The sequence below is a fragment of the Aureococcus anophagefferens genome, assembly GCF_000186865.1.
Source record: "Aureococcus anophagefferens unplaced genomic scaffold AURANscaffold_1, whole genome shotgun sequence".
NCBI lineage: Eukaryota > Pelagophyceae > Pelagomonadales > Pelagomonadaceae > Aureococcus > Aureococcus anophagefferens.
The window spans coordinates 2,943,551-2,959,951 of NW_008705561.1; the positions used below are offsets into that span (position 1 = coordinate 2,943,551).

Below are 16,401 nucleotides of genomic sequence, written 5' to 3' on the forward strand. Positions count from 1 at the left end.
AAGGACGACGGCGAGCCCCAGGTCCTCTTCGACTTCAAGCCCAAGGATGACGCGGCGGACGACGACGACTGGTGAGGGCAACGTTTGAGATGGTGTAGTGCAAGATCTGTGCAACAGAGCAGTTTTGGGAGAGCCGATGTGTCGCAGCTTGCGCTGACCTCATGAACCCGGAGGCGGTCGCCTTCGTGCCGGCGGCATCATTGCCGCCAGCGCCTGCGCAGAAGCGGCGCGCGCGCACGAGGCGAAAGCCGCCACCGAGCGCCGCCGAGCCCGAGGAGCCGCGGCGCAGGAGCCGGCGCAAGCCCCGCGCCCAGGACGCGGCGCCGGAGCCGGAGACACGGCGCAGGCACCGGCGGAAGCCGAAGGGCGCGGCTCCGCCGGCGGCCGCCCAGGACGCGCCGCTCCCGGCGTGGCCCGCGCGCGACGCGCCGCCGCTGCGGCCGGCGCCGGCGCCGGCCGCGGCGGCGCCCGAGGCGCCCGCGTGCCGGACCGTGCGCCCGTCGGGCCGGCGCCTCGCCGCGGGCCGGGAGCGCTGGCGGCGCGAGGAGGCGGACTGGCGCCGCGCCGAGGCCGAGCGGCGCCGCGCCGAGGCGGAGCGGCGGGGCATGGCCGCGGAGGAACGGCGGACGCCGCCGCCGGCGCCGCCGCCGGCGCCGGACTACTCCTCCGACTCGTCGGCGACGTCCGTGTCCTCGCTCGGCTCCGCGGACCTCGAGGCCGCCGTGTCGCGCGGCGACGCGGCGGCGATCGCGGCGCGGCGCCGGCCGCCGCGCGCGGCGCTCTTCGTCGCCGCCGCGCGCCGCGGCGACGCGCGCGTCCTCCGCGCGCTGCTCCGGGCGCCGCGCGGCGGCGCCGTCGGCGCGACCGTCGACGGCGCGACGGCGCTGCACGCGGCGGCGGGCGCGCGCTGCGCCGAGTGCGTCGCCGCGCTGCTCGGCGCCGGCGCGGACGTTTTCGCGCGCGACCGCCGCAACGAGACGCCGCTCCACCGCTGCTGCGCGGGCCCGCCGGACGACGACGCCGCGGACGTCGCGCGGCTCCTGAGCCGCCATCCGCCGCGAGGCGCGCGCCGCTGGCGGCTCCTCGACGCGCGCGAGAAGGCCGGGGGCTGGACGGCGCTCCGCGTCGCCGTCGAGGCGCGGCGCGCGCGTTTAGACGGCGACGCGGGCCTCGAGGTCGTCGACGCGCTGATCGAGGCCGGCGCGTCGCCCGCGGTACCGGACGCGCGGGGCCGGTCGCCGCTCGCCGTCGCCGCGGCCGAGGGCGACGCGGCCCTCGCGGTCGCGCTCTGCGACGGCTCGCTGCGGCCCTTCGCCAGGGCCGAGGAGAGCCCCGCGGGGCCGCTGCCGCTCCAGGAGGCCGTGCGGTCCGGCGACGCCGCGACCGTGGACGCGCTCGCGGCGAGCGGCCGCGTCGACCTCGACGCGCGCGAGCGCGGCGGCGACATGGACACGGCCCTCACGGCGGCCGCGCGCGCGGGCCGCGACGAAGCGGTGCGCGTTTTGGTCGACCGCGGCGCGGACGTCTTCCGCGCGAACGGCCGCCAGCGGACGCCGCTCTTCCTCGCGCTCTCGCTCCTGCCCGAGGGCGACGGCCCCGCGCCGACCGTCGAGGTCCTCGCGCGCGCGGCCCTCGCGAAGCGCGCGGCCCGCCCGCGGGCCGGGGGCGCGTCCTTCTTCGCGACGCCGCTCTGCCCGGCGTCGTCGCGGACGCCGCTGCAGCACGCGCTCCGCTGCGGCCGCGCGCGAGCGGCCGCGCTCTTCGTGGGCCTCGGCGCGCCCGTCGACGTCCGCGCGGTCCTCGCGGGCGCCGACGCGGCCGAGGTCGAGTGGGATCGGCTGTCGGCCGACGGCGTCCTGAGCGGGAGCGCGCGCGACCTCCGGGCGACCATGGCCGCGCTCCTCGCGGCCACGGACGCCGGCGACGGCGACGTCGACGTCGAGCTCGACGGCGGCGCGGACCTGCCGGCGCACGCCTTCGTGCTCGAGGCGCGGTCCATGGGCGGCCCCTGGCGCGGCGTCGGCCGCGAGGCCGCGGTCGCCGCGCGCGAGTACGCGTACACGGACGCCGTCGACGGCGTCGACGTCGTCAACGCGGATCAGATCCACGCGCGGCCGTGCAAATACGGCGACGCCGCGCTCCTCGAACTGCTGTCGCTCGCGCGGCGCCTCGGCCGCGAGCGCGAGGACCTCGCCTACGTCGCGTGGGCGCGCCTCGTCGCCCGGGGCGTCGGGGCGGCGAAGCTCGGGAAGCGGCCGTGCTCTCACGGGTCGCCCCTCCTCCAGGACCTGTGGAGGCACGCGAGGCGGCACGGCATTCCCGTGTCGAGCCGCGGCGACGTCGTCGGCCGCGCGCACGCGCCGATCCTCGCGGAGTGCCTACCCTTCGTCGGCGGCCTGCTGCGCTTCGGGGCGGGCGACGCCGTCGACGTCGGCGTCGACGCCGTGTCGCTCAAGCAGGCCCTGCAGTACGCCTACGGCTGGGGCCCGGTGCCCCAGCTGGGCCCGGCCGCGCTCCTCAAACTTGTCAGAGCCGCCGACCTCTTTTGCTGCGCGGGTCTCCGGGACGAGGCCGCGGCGCTCCTCGCGCGATGGGTCGCCGGCCTCGAGACGGAGCACGGAGCCCGGGACAAGTTCGGGCCGCGGATTCCGGACGTCGACCTCGCCGTGCGCTGCCTCGACGTCGCCGCGACGTTCGACCTGCCCCTCCTGCGGCGCACCTGCGCCCGCGTCGTCCTCGAGAGCCTCGACCGGCTCGGCGACGTCGACCTCGGCGGCGTCTCGCGGGCCGACCTCGTCTGCCTGGCGCTCACGGGGATCAGCGCGGTTGCAGCACGTTAGAGAGCTAGTTTAGTATGTCCCATCGCTGGTGGGAGCGGGAAGACCTAAGAAGAAGTCGAGATTCTCCGAGTCGGCCGCCGCAAGAAGCAGTCCGAGAGAGCGGAGCACAAGCTCCTGGGCCGCGAAACTAGCGCGGCTTCCCAGGCCTTGATGTCGGCGATGTTTTGTGTGGACTTGACGAAGTCATCAAGGTATTTGGTCTCGGCCCCACGCAGCTCAGCGGCCCGTGCCGAGTCGCGCGCCACCTCCTCCGCCTTCTTCGCTGCCGCCACCGCGTACTTGGAAAGATTTTCCGAAGCCTTGGCAGCTTCGCGTGCCGACGTCACATGCCGCTTACTCTTCAGCATCGTGACCAAGGCCTTGGCGCTTTCATGCGCATCCTCGGCACATCGCGACGCTCGCTCGGCATGACCCACGGCCGTCGCCATGTCCTCAAGAGCTGCCGCCTCCTTTTCTGCCGCCGCCGTCGCCTCCTCCGTTGCCTTCGCCGCCAGCGACGTGGCACGGGAAATCAAGTTCTCATCCGCAGTTTTTGCCGCGTTCACCGCATTCTGCGCGTTAACCGCCGCCTCGCGCGCGGCGATCAAGACCGCGACGGCCCCTTTAAACGCCGCGGCCTCTGGGGGGCCGCTCGCCGCCGCGTCGCGCCAAAGCGCCTTTTGCCACTCGTCCCGCCGCGCGACAGAACTCGACTTCAAAAATTCGTGCGCGGCCGCCGAGACGCGGTCCGCCGCAGCCACGGCCGCCTACGAGAACGTCCGTCGGGGCACTGAGGCTTCAGGATCAAGACGCGGGAAGGACACCTTCTCAAACGCAGAGTCGAGGACGTCGAAGAACTCGCTGAAGAGTTCCGATTTGATGCCATGCGACTCGATGGCGAACCACTCAGTTTCTATATCGATCTTCTCCTTACCGAACGCGGATTTGAATTCCTTGACGCGAATTTCTTGGAGACGAGGCAAATTCTTGAGCACGTTGTCGACTCCCATTTTCCCCGGTGCCTTGCCCTTGTTTTGCTGCTTATCTTTTTTAGGATCCGAACGGCCAACTTGCCACGGCCCACAAACGACGACGAGCCCGACGACCTCGAGACCCGGCGTGTGCGTCGTGTAAGCTTTGAAGCGGCCCTGTTGGCCACCATGACGAAAGAACCCCTTAACGCTGTCTTTGGCATGCCCGACTTTCAAGTAGCCCCCGTCGCGGATCATGTAGAACTTGTCGATGACGACGTCCTCGCTCTGGGAGGAAGCAGTAAAAGTCACATCGTCCTCGGCGCCGCCCAACACCTGGTCGCCAGTGAAGACGACGCATTGACCCGAACGGAGGGTGATTTCTCGCGCCATCGCCGACGATTTACGATGTCGAGCGTCCTCACTTACCCCGCCTCTTGAGCGCTTGCGCTGCGACCAAGTGCCCGCACGCACAGCTGTACAGTGGCGATTCTTGGCGACATCGGCGACATCCATATGTCCGTCCAGAGACGTTCCAACTAACCGCTATTACACCGCCGGAGGCTCGCCGAGTAGGCGCGGAGGAGCGCGGCGCCGAACTCGTCCGGGCTGATCTCGCCGTTGTGGTCGCTGTCCGCGCGCTCGAGGATGTCGTCGACCGTGGCGTCGGAGATGCCCGGCCGGATGCGCTTGAGCGTGTCCCGCAGCTCCCCGGGCTGGATCGCGCCGTCGCCGTCGACGTCGAAGAAGGCGAAGGCGCAGGCCATCGACTCCCGGAAGGGGGCCTCCAAGAGGTATCGCCTTCCGTAGGCCTCCGCGAAGTCCTCCGCCGTGAGTTCGCGGCCGCGCTCGAAGAGCGCCTCGAAGGCCTCGCGCTCGCCGTCGCCGAGGAGGCCCGAAGCGCGGTCCGCGGCCTCGCGCGGCGTCGGCGCGCCGATGGCCTCGAAGGCCGCGGCGATGCCCGGCGCCTGGAGGGGCTTCGAGAAGTCGCCGCGGAGCGCGCCGCGGACGAAGCGGTCCGCGATGTGGCGACGCCGGCCCTCCCGCGACCGGAATTCGAACTCGGCGGCGATGGGCACGTGGTCGGAGGGGTGCTGCTCGTCGGGGATGCAGCCGGCCGCGCGCGGCGCGTCGGGCACGGCGACGAGGCGCAGCGCCGCTTCGGAGTGCATGATGTAGTCCTACCGAGCACGACGGTGACGATTTTCCCCCCACCCCAAATCTCTCGAGACTCGTCACGGCCACGGGACGCTGGTCGACGCGATCCTATTTCGCCTGAGCAACGTCGACGACGTGCTCCGCGTGGGCACGTCGACGGAGAAAAACAGGAGCGGGTGCACGGGCGCCGCCTCCAGGCGGCACGTCGCCTGCGCGACGGCGCGGATCTCCTCGAGCGACTCGGAGTTCCAGTCGCCGCCGACGATCGTCGCCTCGAGGGGGTCGACGCCTACCGAGCACGACGGTGACGATTTTCCCCCCACCCCAAATCTCTCGAAGTTCGTCACGACCACAGGACGCCGGTCGACGCGGAAGTCGACGGCGAAAGCGCTGGAGCTCGTCCATGAGCTGGGCCACCTGGCAGAGCCGCACCGCGTGCTGCTCCCGGCTCTCCGGGTTCCTCGCCAGATGCGTCGAGATGAAGAGGCAGCGGTCGCCCGAGGGTTCGTAGCGGAGCAGACAGAGCAGCGCGCCGCGGTCGCGCGTCCGGCAGCCGTCGTCGTCGTAGTGGATGCCCCGGTGCGCCTCGAGGCTCCAGTCGTCCCTTCGCCACGCGACGCAGCAGCCGTCCGGCGAGCTCGACCGCGGCCGCTTGAAGAAGAGGCTCCCGTAGCCCTGGGCCTCGAGCGCGGGCCGCCAGAACGCGTCGTACTCGTCGACCTCGACGAGCGAGAGCAGCCCCGCGTCGAGGCGCCGGATCGTCTCCACGAGCTTGGGCCCGCGGACCTCGAACGGAAAGTGCCGGCGGTCGATGTCCTCGACGCGGCGCACCTCGTCGTCGGTGAGGATGCCCCGGACGTAGTTCGGCCACCCGGCGTGCAGGAAGTTCCCGGCCTCGTCGCGCGCGCTGTGTTTTTTTGCAATTGCCACAGCTCTCGGGTCCTCGGAGCCCTGCAAAGCGCCGTAGAGGAACCAGGGCTCCGTGTTCGCCGCGTAGCGCTTCGCAAGGACATTGTATTGCGCTACTCTGAACGTCGAAAGGAGGCGCCGCGCCGGGACCGGCGGAGGCCACCGAGCGTGCCGCGCCAGGCAGCCCCTGTAGACCATCGTGTACGCAAGAAGCAAACGTTGGCTTCGCGCGCCAAAGCTGCCCCTCGCAAAGCGCATGATGGCAGCCCAACGATTGTTGTATATACCCTGAAAAAAACGATGTACAAAGCCGTGGTGTTCGTGCTTGTTCTCGCCGCGCTCGTCGCGTTCGTCGCCTTCGAGTCGCACGTGGCGGCGATCTCGAAACCACGCGCCGCCGGCGACGCCGGCCCCTGGCTCGCGGCGCGCGAGGCGTCGGACGCCGTCGCGGCGTCCGAGGGCGGCGACGCGCCGCCGGCGGCGGTCGCCGCGTCGTCCGCGGCGCTCGACGACGACGAGGACGACCGGCCGCCCCTCGTCGCCGGCGCGCCGCCGCCCGAGGGCCCGCCGTGCGACGCGGCGCGCGTCCGCTACTGGGCCGGCGGCCTCCCGGGCGACGCGGCGCTCGTCGCGTCGGGCCGCGTGCCGCCGGCGACGGCGCCCGAAGCACCGCGCTACCTCACCTTCGTGCCGGACCTCGGCGGCTGGAACAACGTGCGCCTCGGGCTCGAGAACGCGCTGGTCATCGCGCGGTCGTCGGGCCGGATTCTGGTCCTGCCGCCGCCCCAGACCTACTACCTCCTCGACGCGAGCGAGCGCCTGGGCCTCGAGGACCTGCTGCCCGCGCTCGTCGGCAGCCCGGACCGCGCGGCCGTCATCGCGGCCGCGGCCTTCGTCGAGGACGCGGTGCCGCGGCTGCGGCGCGAGGGCCGCTACGCGCGGCCCGCGGCGCGCGGCGGCGGTGCGCCCGGCCCGCCGCCGGCGAACGCGACGGCCTTTGTGCGCGGCTGCCACCCGACGCGCAAGGCGCCGGACAGCTGCTTCGGCTTCTACGATTGGCTCGAGGACGCGTTCGGCGACGGGGCACGAAAAGGGCGCGAAATTCCCAACTTCAAAGGCTCCTATCTCGGCCGGTTCCCACTCGTTTCGGCTGATTTTTCGACGAGCGATCATCCCTCGGAGAGTTCTCGAAGCGTGGATGTTTTCCTTTGAAACGCGCGCGCGCGGAACGCTCACGTTGAAGCGACGTTGAATCACCCGCCCAGGTTCGGGAACGGCTTCGCGCCGAACGTCGGCCGCGAGTGCCTCGCCTTCGGCGATCCGCCGGAGGCGCGCCTCGCCGCGGCCTGCGGGCCGCGGACGGCCGTCGACGGCACCCCGCGGGCGCGCATCGACGGCGACGCGCTCTTCGGCGGCCCGGACGCCGTGTTGCACGTCCGGTCGTCGGGCGCCGCGACGCACCACGCGGCGGCCGTGCGCGCGAACCGCGCGGCGGCGCTGCGCGGCGAGGCCGTCAAGCCCATCGAGCAGAACGCCCTGGGCCGCCTCCTCGCGCCGCCCTGCGCCTACGTCGTCCACGGCGACGCGGCGACGGCGAACTTCTACAAGCGTCTCGTCCGCGACTTGGTCCGGCCCTCGGAGCGCGCGACGTGCGCGGCGCTGCGCGTCGTCCGCTGGCTGCGGGGCGTGCGAAAGCGCGGGGGCACGTTCTCGTCGGTCCACGTGCGGTCGACGGACTTCCAGTACGCCGAGGGCCGCGCGGACTGGGCCGTCGTGTCCCGCGCGCTGGCGCCGCGCGAGCCCGTCTTCGTGGCCACGGACGACGACACCGGCGCCGTCGCCGCGCCGCTGGAGCGCGCGGGCCACGCCGTCTTCACGCTGGCGCCGCTCGTGCGGGCGGCCCTCGGCGGGACGCGGCCGAAGCGCGCGACGCACTGGCCGGACAAGAAGGTCCTCGACGCGCTCAAAGCCGTCAAGCGCGCGGAGGTCGGCGTCGTCGACGCGCTGATCGCGGCCGAGGGGCGCACCTTCACGGGGGCCTGGTTCTCGACGTTCACGGGCTTCATCCACCGCGTCCGGGGCTACCGGGGCTACGCGGACAACAGCTCCTTCTTTAGCGCCGCGGGCCGCTGGGCCGCGTTCCAGGGCTTTGAGGCGCCGCGGACGCCGCTCTACATGCGCGAGTGGCCCGCGGCCTGGCGGAATATCGACTCCGACGGCGACGCGGCGCCCTATCCCGGCGAGCGCGTCTTCGACGAAATCGACCCGGCGGAGGGCTACCCGACGGACGCCGTGCCGGAGGGGTTGTTGGCGCCGAAGCTCGAGGCCTGCGTTTTACCACAATCCATGCGCTACTGGCGTGCGCCCGGGTCGGGCGCCGCGGATGCGCGCCTGCTCCGGGACCCGGAGGCCGTGCCGCGCCTCGCCGGCGACCGCTTCTTGACGTTCGTGCCGGACCTCGGCGGCTGGAACAACGTGCGCCTCTCCTTCGAGAACGTGCTCGTGCTGGCGCGGTCCACGGGGCGCACGCTCGTGCTGCCGCCGCCCCAGACCTACTACCTGCTGACGAACTGCAAGCGGAACTGCGTCTTCGGCTTCGACGACTTCCTCCCGGCGCTCCTCGACGTCGACGATTTGGTGATCACCGCGGCGGCCTTCTTCAAAGACGCGCTCCCGGCGCTCCACGCCGCGGGGCGGCTCCGAAGGCCCGCGCGGCGCGACGACGGCGGGTCGCCCGTCGCCTGGCCGCCCGAGGACGCGCGGGTCGTCGACTACGCCGACGGCTGCACGCCGACGCATCTGGCGCCCGACTCGTGCTTCCCGGCCTACTTCTGGCTCGAGGACGCCTTCGGCCTGCCGGACCACATCCCGGACGTGGGCCAGCAGTGCGTCGTCTTCGGGGAGGCAAGGGCGCGGCGCCTCCGCGGCGACGGCTTCGTCGACGAAAGGCTCGACGACTTCTGCGCCGTCCGCACGTCCATCGCGCCCGGCGTCGAGCGGAGCCGCGTCGACGGCGACGCCCTCTGGGGCGACGCCGAGTCCGCCGTGCTCCACGTGCGGAGCTCCGGCGTCGCGACGCACGAGCACGACAAGTGGCGCGACAAGAAGGTCGGCCAGGGGGGACCGCAATTGGAGCCCGCGCGCATGGGAAGATTGCTGGCCCCCTGGTACGCCTACGTCGTCCACGCGGACCCGGCCGTGGCCAACTTCTACAAGCGCCTCGTGCGGGACGTCGTGCGCCTCGACGAGCCCCGCGTGACCTGCGCGGCCGCGGGCGTCGTCGCGTGGCTGAGGTCGGCCTACGGCGGCGCGTTCGCGTCCGCGCACGCGCGGCGCAACGAGTTCCAGTTCAAGGAGACGAACGCCCAGCTCGGGGCCGTGGGTTTGCGGGACGTGCTCCTGCGCGTCGCGCGGCCCGGCCAGGCGCTTTTTTTGGCGACGGACGAGAAGAACGCGTCGTTCTTCGACCCCGTGCGCGCGGCCGGGCGGCCCGTGGTGCTCCTGAGCGAGCTCCTGGCCTACGGGTCGAGCCGGCAAGACGGCGGCCGGCGGCCCGACGGCGCGCCCTGGCCGCCGCGGGACCTCGCGGAGCGGCTGCTGGAGCTGAACGGCAACGAGCTCGGCTTCGTCGACGTGCTCGTCGCCTCGCAGGGCGCGACGTTCACGGGCTCCTGGTTCTCGACCTTCACGTCCTTCATCCACCGCCTCCGGGGCTACGGCGGCTTCCGGGACGCCGACTCCTACTTCACGGCGCCGGACCGGTGGGCCGCGTTCCAGGGCTTCGAGAGGATCCGCTCGCCGCTCTACATGCGCGAGTGGCCGATGGCCTGGCGCGGCATCGACGGCGACGAGGAGGCGGCGCCCCTCCCCGGGGAGCGCGTCTTCGAGCCCGGCGTCGCCAAGGACGGCTACCCGACGGACCACCTCCCGCCGGCCGCGCTCTTGGCCGCCACTTGAGGTAGATGTTTGAGCAAGTTTGCTGGCTTCTTGCCGTTTTTTGCTGGCGTCGTCACCCTGGTGAAGAGCCCCGTGCTTCGATGGAAGCCCCCATTGTGGAAGACCCGTCGGCGGCCGCGGCCACGTCGCGGCGGCCGCGCGCCGCGCTCGCCGCCGCGTGCGTGTGCACGCTGCTCGTTTTCTGCGCGCGCATCGACGGGCTGCCCCGGGCGGCCCTCGCCAGCGGCACCAACGCGCTCACCTTCGACTGCGAGTCGCCCGCGGCCGAGCTCGTCTGCGCCGCGGCGCTCTCCGGCGCCGAGCCGGGCGCGACCTACGAGCTGACCTTCGTCTACCGGCGCAAAGGCGCGCCGGCCGCGCTGCGGAGCCGCCCACTGAACGCGACGGCGGACGCGGCCGGGTCGCTCTCCGGCCACCTCTTCCGGCTCCGCGCGCGCGCCGCCTACCGCGTCGAGGCGACGGCGCTGCGCGGCGCGCGCGACATCCGCGCGTCGTCCACGCTCGTCGCGCCGGCGTTCCGCGGCGGCGCGACGTTCGACGGCACCGACCGCTTCGCGACGAAAGTCGACGGCAACGCGTCGGCCCTCGAGCTCGTGCTCATGGGCGCGACCGTCGGGGACGTGGCGTCCGACGGCTGGCGCGGCCTCGTCGCGGTGGACGCCGAGGGGTACGTGGTCTGGGGCCTCGCGAAGAACGCGTTGTGCGCGTTCGCGAAGCTCGAGGACCACCGCTTCGTCGTCAGCTCCGTGCCCGCGATGGCGGGCGCGCAGCCCGAGTGCGCGTCGCAGAGCGTCTTTCGGGACGGGCGGTCCCTCACTTCCCGCCTCGAGGTCTTCGCGCCGTCGGGCGGCCTCGCCGGCGGCGTCTTCGCCGAGGCGTGCGTCGGCGAGCCGAAGAATTATAGAAGCCTGTCCCACCTCGTCGCGCCGTCCGTCGCCCTGAAGGAGGAGTCGATACTCACGGTCGAGAGCCGCGTCGAGCTCTACGAGTCCGGCGTCGTCGTCCAGAAGGCCGCGACGAGGGCCGCGCGCGTCGACCGCGTCGTCCGCTGGGTCCCCGGCAATGACGCCGTCGCGACGGTCGTCGACCTCGCGTCGACCTTCCCCGCGGGCGCGACGCGCGACTACGAGCCGGCGACGATCTTCGAGGAGAACGACCTCACCTGCGACGGCGGCGAGCTCAGCCGCCACGTGCCCTACTGGATGCACGCGGACGGCGTCTACGAGACCGCGGCCGGCGGCGTGCTCGTGTCCGTCCGCAACTTCAACGCCGTCGCGCTCTTCGACGCAAACGGCGGGCTCGCGTGGACCCTCGCGGCGCCCCACGGCGGCTCGGGCGGCGTCGCGTCGAACTTCACGTTCGCCGACGATGCCGAGGCCTTCTACGCGCCGCACGCGCCCGTGCTCTCGGCGGACGGAAACCGCCTCTACGCCGTCGACGACGGCACGGCGCGGCCGGGCTGCGCGAAGCAACGGGACCACGTCTTCGTCCAGTGCTGGTCGCGCGCGGTCGCCTACGACCTCGACTTCGACTCGATGACGGCGGCGCTCGCCTGGGAGGTGGAGCTGCCCGAGGGCTTCGGCGAGGACGGTTTCGCGGCGGCGGACGCCTACAACCCCGACGGCGGCCGCGTCGTGCCGCTGGCGACGCCGGGCTACGTGCTCGTCGCCTTCGGCAACCTCCACGACAACGCGCGCGACGCGGCCTTCGGCCAGGACTCCGTCGTGCTCGTCTACGACGAGGTCGCGGCGCGCGTCGTCTTCGAGCTCCGGGCGCCGCGGAGCCACTGGCTCGCGGGCGACTTCACCTTCGAGGCCGTCGGCAGCATCGCGGGGGAGGCGAGGCACCGCGTGTAACGTTTTTTGCCGGGTTACCCGTCCGGCGTCGCGCCCGCGGCGACCTGCCCCAGGAGCCACTGGACGAACCAGGCGCGCGCGGCCAACGCGGCGACCCTCGCGCGCCGGTCGCGCCGGCGGCAGACGCGGGCGACGGCGTCGACGAGGCCGTCGAAGGACGACGAGTCCAGGTTCGTCTCCGCCACGCCGAGCCCGGCCCGGCGGATCCCGAGCGCCGTCACCGGCCCGTGGGCGACGACGTCGACGCCCGCGAACGCGTCGAGGTCGCAGGCCGCCGCCAGGGCGTCGATCTCCGCCGTGCTCGTCACGGCGACGACGTCGACGGTCCCCGCGCGGATCGCGCCCGCGGCGACGCCGTCGGCCGTCGCCCGCGTCTCGTAGGCGTCGACGCGCGCGACGCGAAAGCCCGCGGCGGCCAGCGCGTCGCAGAACTCGGGGACGACGGGCGGCTCGACGAGCGGCGGGACGACGCGCGGCACGGGCGCGCAGACGACCGTCGCCGCGCGCGCTTCCGGAGGCACGCGCGCCGCGAGCGCCGCGACGAGCCCCTTCGGCGACGGGTCCTCCGGCGACACGACGTCGCCGACGCCCGCGGCGTCGAGCGCCTCGCGGTCCGCGCCGAGCGCGTAGCACGGCAACGCCCGGACGCGCTCGGGGGCCGCGGCGAGCGCCGCCTCGACGCCGCGGCGCGACGTGAACGCCACGATATCGACCGGCCCGCGCAGCGCCGCGCCGAGCGCCGCGAGGTCCGCGCCCTCCAAGTGGCTCGTGGCGATCGTCGCGCCGCGGCGCACGTCCACGTCATCGAGTCGCGCCAGCTTCGCCGCGAGGCGCTCGGCGTACGCCGGCGGCGACGTGATCAGCACCCGTTGCCGCTGCCTCGCGCACGCGCTTGTCGCGAGCAGCGCGAGCAAGAGCCGCTTTCGCATGCGCGAGACGCGCCGTGGCGAGGACGAGGCGACTTTCGGCAAGTTCGATGTCATGGTCGATGAGGGCCGCCTCCTCGGCGAGCACGATGTCGGTCAACGCTTCTTCCTCGTACGCGAGGGCGTCCAGGTCCATAAGACGACGGTTGATTACGCAGGGTTGTGGTTCTTCACGAATTCAAGCGACGACGGTGATTGCGCAGGGGCGCCCGGGATTCAGCGGCAGAATTCAAGCCCATGCGCTTCGAATTGCCTTCTCGTGTTGAAGGTCAACTAAAGTTCAACCGAGACGCATGGGCAGCCCAAACACCGCCTGATGGACGACGACGGCCTCGCGGCGCCGCCGGCGAACGCGAGCGCCTACGCCACCTTCGTGCAGTACGGCGACGTGCGCTCCGCGTCGACGTTCCAGTTCATGGCCGTCTGCCTCCTGGCCCACCTCGCCCACGGCCTCGGCACGTCCTCCCGGCGGCGCGTGGCCTGCCGCTTCGCCGGCGACGTCACGGCGGCGTCCCTCGCGACGCTGCGGCGCGGCGAAACCGCCGGCGACGACGTCGTCGTCGTGAAGACGCACCGGCTCAACGGCGTCGGGCGGACGTGCGTCGACGGCTGCGATCCGCGGGCGCCGCGGTGGGGCCGCGCGGCGCCGGCGCCGGCGCCGGCCGGCTACGCCGTGCCCGCGTCGCTCCTCTTCGTCTCCGTCCGCGCCGGGTCCGCGCGGGCCCAGCTCGCGGCCGCGGGGCCGCTGCCTCCCGCCATGCGGCTCGCGGCCGTGCAGCGCTACGAGACGCTCGAGCGCGGCGGCCTCGCGGCGCTCGACGCCTACGCGCCGCTCTTCCCCGCCGTGGCGCCGGCGCGCTTCGCGCTCCTGCGCGAGTACCTCGGCCACTGGCAGATTTTGAGACGGTGCTGCGGCGTCCAGGCGTCCAAGGCGCGGACGGACGCGCTCCACGGCCTCCCGCCGCGGCGGCCCGACGCCTGCGCCGGCCGCGACCTCGACGCCGTCGAGGAGGCGCTCTTCAACACGTCGCTCTGGCGCTGGCGCTTCGCGGACGCGGGCGGCGACTTCTTCCCGGACGAGCGCGCGAGAGTGCGCCGCGGCGTCTGCTGCTACTCGACCGTCGCCCTCCGCAACGGCGCGGGCTTCCGGGGGAAGTGGCGGCCCGACGCCGACGCCGCGGCCTACCTCCGGGCCCACGGCGACCCGCGCGACGCGCCCGCGGACGCGGACGCCGCGTGCCGCCACCGCAACTTCCAGTCGACCCACGCCGACCCCGTCAAGTGCCTCGGCGCCGACGGGCGCGTCGCGGCGTGCCCCAGGCGGGAGCGCGCTAAGGTGTCATGACGAGCGCGCCCCGCGCGCGGCGCTAGACCACACCCGTCCGTCCCTCGAGAGGAAAAGGCCGCGCACGCGCGCGCGCGATCGGCTGGGCGGCGGACCACGGTCGCTAGACCTTTTTGACGTTTGCGACCATGTTATCCTTCACCTCATAGTAAGCCCCTCTTGGCGAAAGTCCCCCAGCCTTTGAGCATGACGGACGTGCCATCGTCCGCCGTGACGTCATCGTGCAGTACTCGGGCGTCACCTACCAAACGTGTCGGTGACGATGTGCCATTGTCTTACCGCCGGAATTCTCTCATAATCGTCACGACCGCGCTGGGCGCCGCGTAGGTGATCGTGCCATAAGCCATGTCGCTTCAAGGAATGCACTCGCCTGCTGACTTCGTTCGTTTTCAAACCGTTGGCGCGTCAAGATCGGCGGCGTGTTGCACTGAACTTGCAGCTGAGCGAACATAAACGGGGCCGATGAACCGTCCCTCGGCGCCAACGTGCTAGCGTGCTGCCCGGCATCCCGTCGCGCGCGTCGCAGTCGCGTCGCCGTCGCACCCGGCGCTCCATCCGGCACCGCGACGCGACGCGCGCGCGCGTCGCGCGCGCTCGACGACCGCGACCGGGGCTGCCCCGCGCGCAACGGTTTAACGCCATGGCGCTCGAGGCCGTCTGCGGCGAGCTCTGCTGCCCGATGACCGGCGAGCTCTTCGTCGAGCCCGTCATCTTCCTCGACGACGGCGCGACCTACGAGAAGAGCGCCGTCGAGCAGTGGCTCGCGTCGCTGCCGTGCCTCGGCCTCGGCGGCGCGGACGTCGCCGCGCGGCTCGTCGCGGTCAAATGCGTGCGCCGCGCCGTCGAGCGCGCCGTCGCCCGCGGCGCGTCGCTGCCGCCGGGCGCCCGCGGCGCCTGGTGCGTCGCCGCCGTCGCCGCGGCCGCGCGGACCTTCGCGCGCGGCGCCGAGCCCGCGGAGCTCGACCGCGTCGTCGCCATCGTCCGGAACGTCGGCGGCGACGAGCGCCTCTCCTACGGCACGGCCTGCGACTTGTTCGGCGACGCCCTGCCGACGCACCGGCGCGTGCGCCTCGCGGCGGCGCTCGCGCTCCAGGACCCGCGGTCGACGCGAGCGGCGCTCGCGCGCGGCGTCCGCCGGTTCCAGGCGGCCGCGCGCGCGGCGGCGTCGCGCCGGCGCCGCCCGCGCACGCCGCGGCGGACGAGGCGCGCGGCGCCGCCGGCGTTCCCCGCGCGGCTCGCGGCCGAGGCGGCGCCGGGGACGGCGGACGGGACGCCGCCGCGGCCCGCGGAGACGCCCGTCCGCGCGCCGGAGCCCGTAGACGAGACGCCGCGGCGCGCGCGGCGGTCCGTGTCCTGGGCCGACAGCGACACGTGCTCGTCGCCCTGCTCGTCGCCGGAGCTCACGCCCCACCGGCCGCGGTCCGTGTCCTGGGCCGACTCGCCCCCGGCCCACTCGCCGGAGACGACGCCCGTCCGCGACCGGAGGCCCGCGAAGCCCGCGCCGCGCGACGAGCCCGCGGCGCGCGAGGAGCCCGCGCCGCGCGACGAGCCGGCGCACGACGAGCCGCCGGAAGAGCCGTCGCCGCCGCGCGAGGAGCCGTCGCCGCCGCGCGAGGAGCCGTCGCCGCCGCGCGACGAGCCGTCGCCGCCGCGCGACGAGCCGTCGCCGCCGCGCGAGGAGCCGCCGCCGCCGCGCGACGAGCCGCGGCCGCCTCCGCCGGCGCCGCGCGCGGTCCCGCCGGCGCGGCGCCCGCCGTCGGAGGCGCCGCCGGCGCGGCGCCCGCCGCCCGAGGCGCCGCCGGCGCGCGAAGACCGCGAGCGCGCGGCCCCGCGGCGCCGGCCGCGGCCGAGGGCCGCGGCGCCGGCCGCGGCGCTCGACGTCAGCATCGACGTGCCCGCCGAGGAAGCCTACGCGGCCGCGGCGGCGCCCGCGGCCGCGGCGCCGTCGCCCCGGGGCGCGCCGTCGCCGCGGGGCGCCGCGTCGCCGCGGACGAGCCTCCGCGACGCCGTGCGCCTCGCGCGGCGCCGCGCGGCGGACGGTGAGCGCGCCGCGGCGACGGTGCAGCGCGCGTGGCGCCGCGGCCGCGTCCCCGAGGCCTTCGAGACGCTCTCGGAGCGGACGGAGGCCGCGTCCGACGCGGAGCGGACCGTCGCCGACGCGCCGGCGCCGCGGCCCGCGTCGTCGCCGCGCGTGCCGTCGCCGGCCGTCGCGGCGGCCGAGGCGAAGCGCGCCGCGGGCCGCGCGCGCCGCGCGTCGCGGACGGCGCGGCCCGCGCAGCCGCCGCCGCCGCCGCCGAAGCGCAAGGCGCGGACGGCGGCGCCGCAGAGCGTGTGGATCCCGCCGGAGACGCCGCTCCCGGCCAAGTCCGCGGCGGCGCCGGCCCCGGAGGCGGCGAAGGCGCGCCCGGTCGGCCCGATCGCCGCGAGCCCGGCCATGGACGAGTCCATCGACCTCGCGGG

The 16,401-nt window shown here is 74.0% G+C and overlaps 2 protein-coding genes across 2 annotated transcripts in view; both read left to right on the forward strand.

Annotated features, from left to right (window-relative positions):
- The window catches only part of AURANDRAFT_60903 (hypothetical protein), a gene marked incomplete at both ends in the record, with an annotated part of 4,685 nt that extends 1,845 nt beyond the window's left edge, over window positions 1-2,840 (forward strand). Inside the window, one exon of the mRNA XM_009034206.1 lies at window positions 393-2,840. Coding sequence (XP_009032454.1) covers window positions 393-2,840 — 2,448 coding nt within the window. The remainder of the gene's footprint in view (window positions 1-392) is intronic.
- A 3,317-nt stretch (window positions 2,841-6,157) lies between these two features.
- The window catches only part of AURANDRAFT_60904 (hypothetical protein), a gene marked incomplete at both ends in the record, with an annotated part of 10,793 nt that continues 549 nt past the window's right edge, over window positions 6,158-16,401 (forward strand). Inside the window, 5 exons of the mRNA XM_009034207.1 lie at window positions 6,158-6,990; window positions 7,123-9,618; window positions 10,038-11,664; window positions 12,898-13,932; window positions 14,594-16,348. Coding sequence (XP_009032455.1) covers window positions 6,158-6,990; window positions 7,123-9,618; window positions 10,038-11,664; window positions 12,898-13,932; window positions 14,594-16,348 — 7,746 coding nt within the window. The remainder of the gene's footprint in view (window positions 6,991-7,122; window positions 9,619-10,037; window positions 11,665-12,897; window positions 13,933-14,593; window positions 16,349-16,401) is intronic.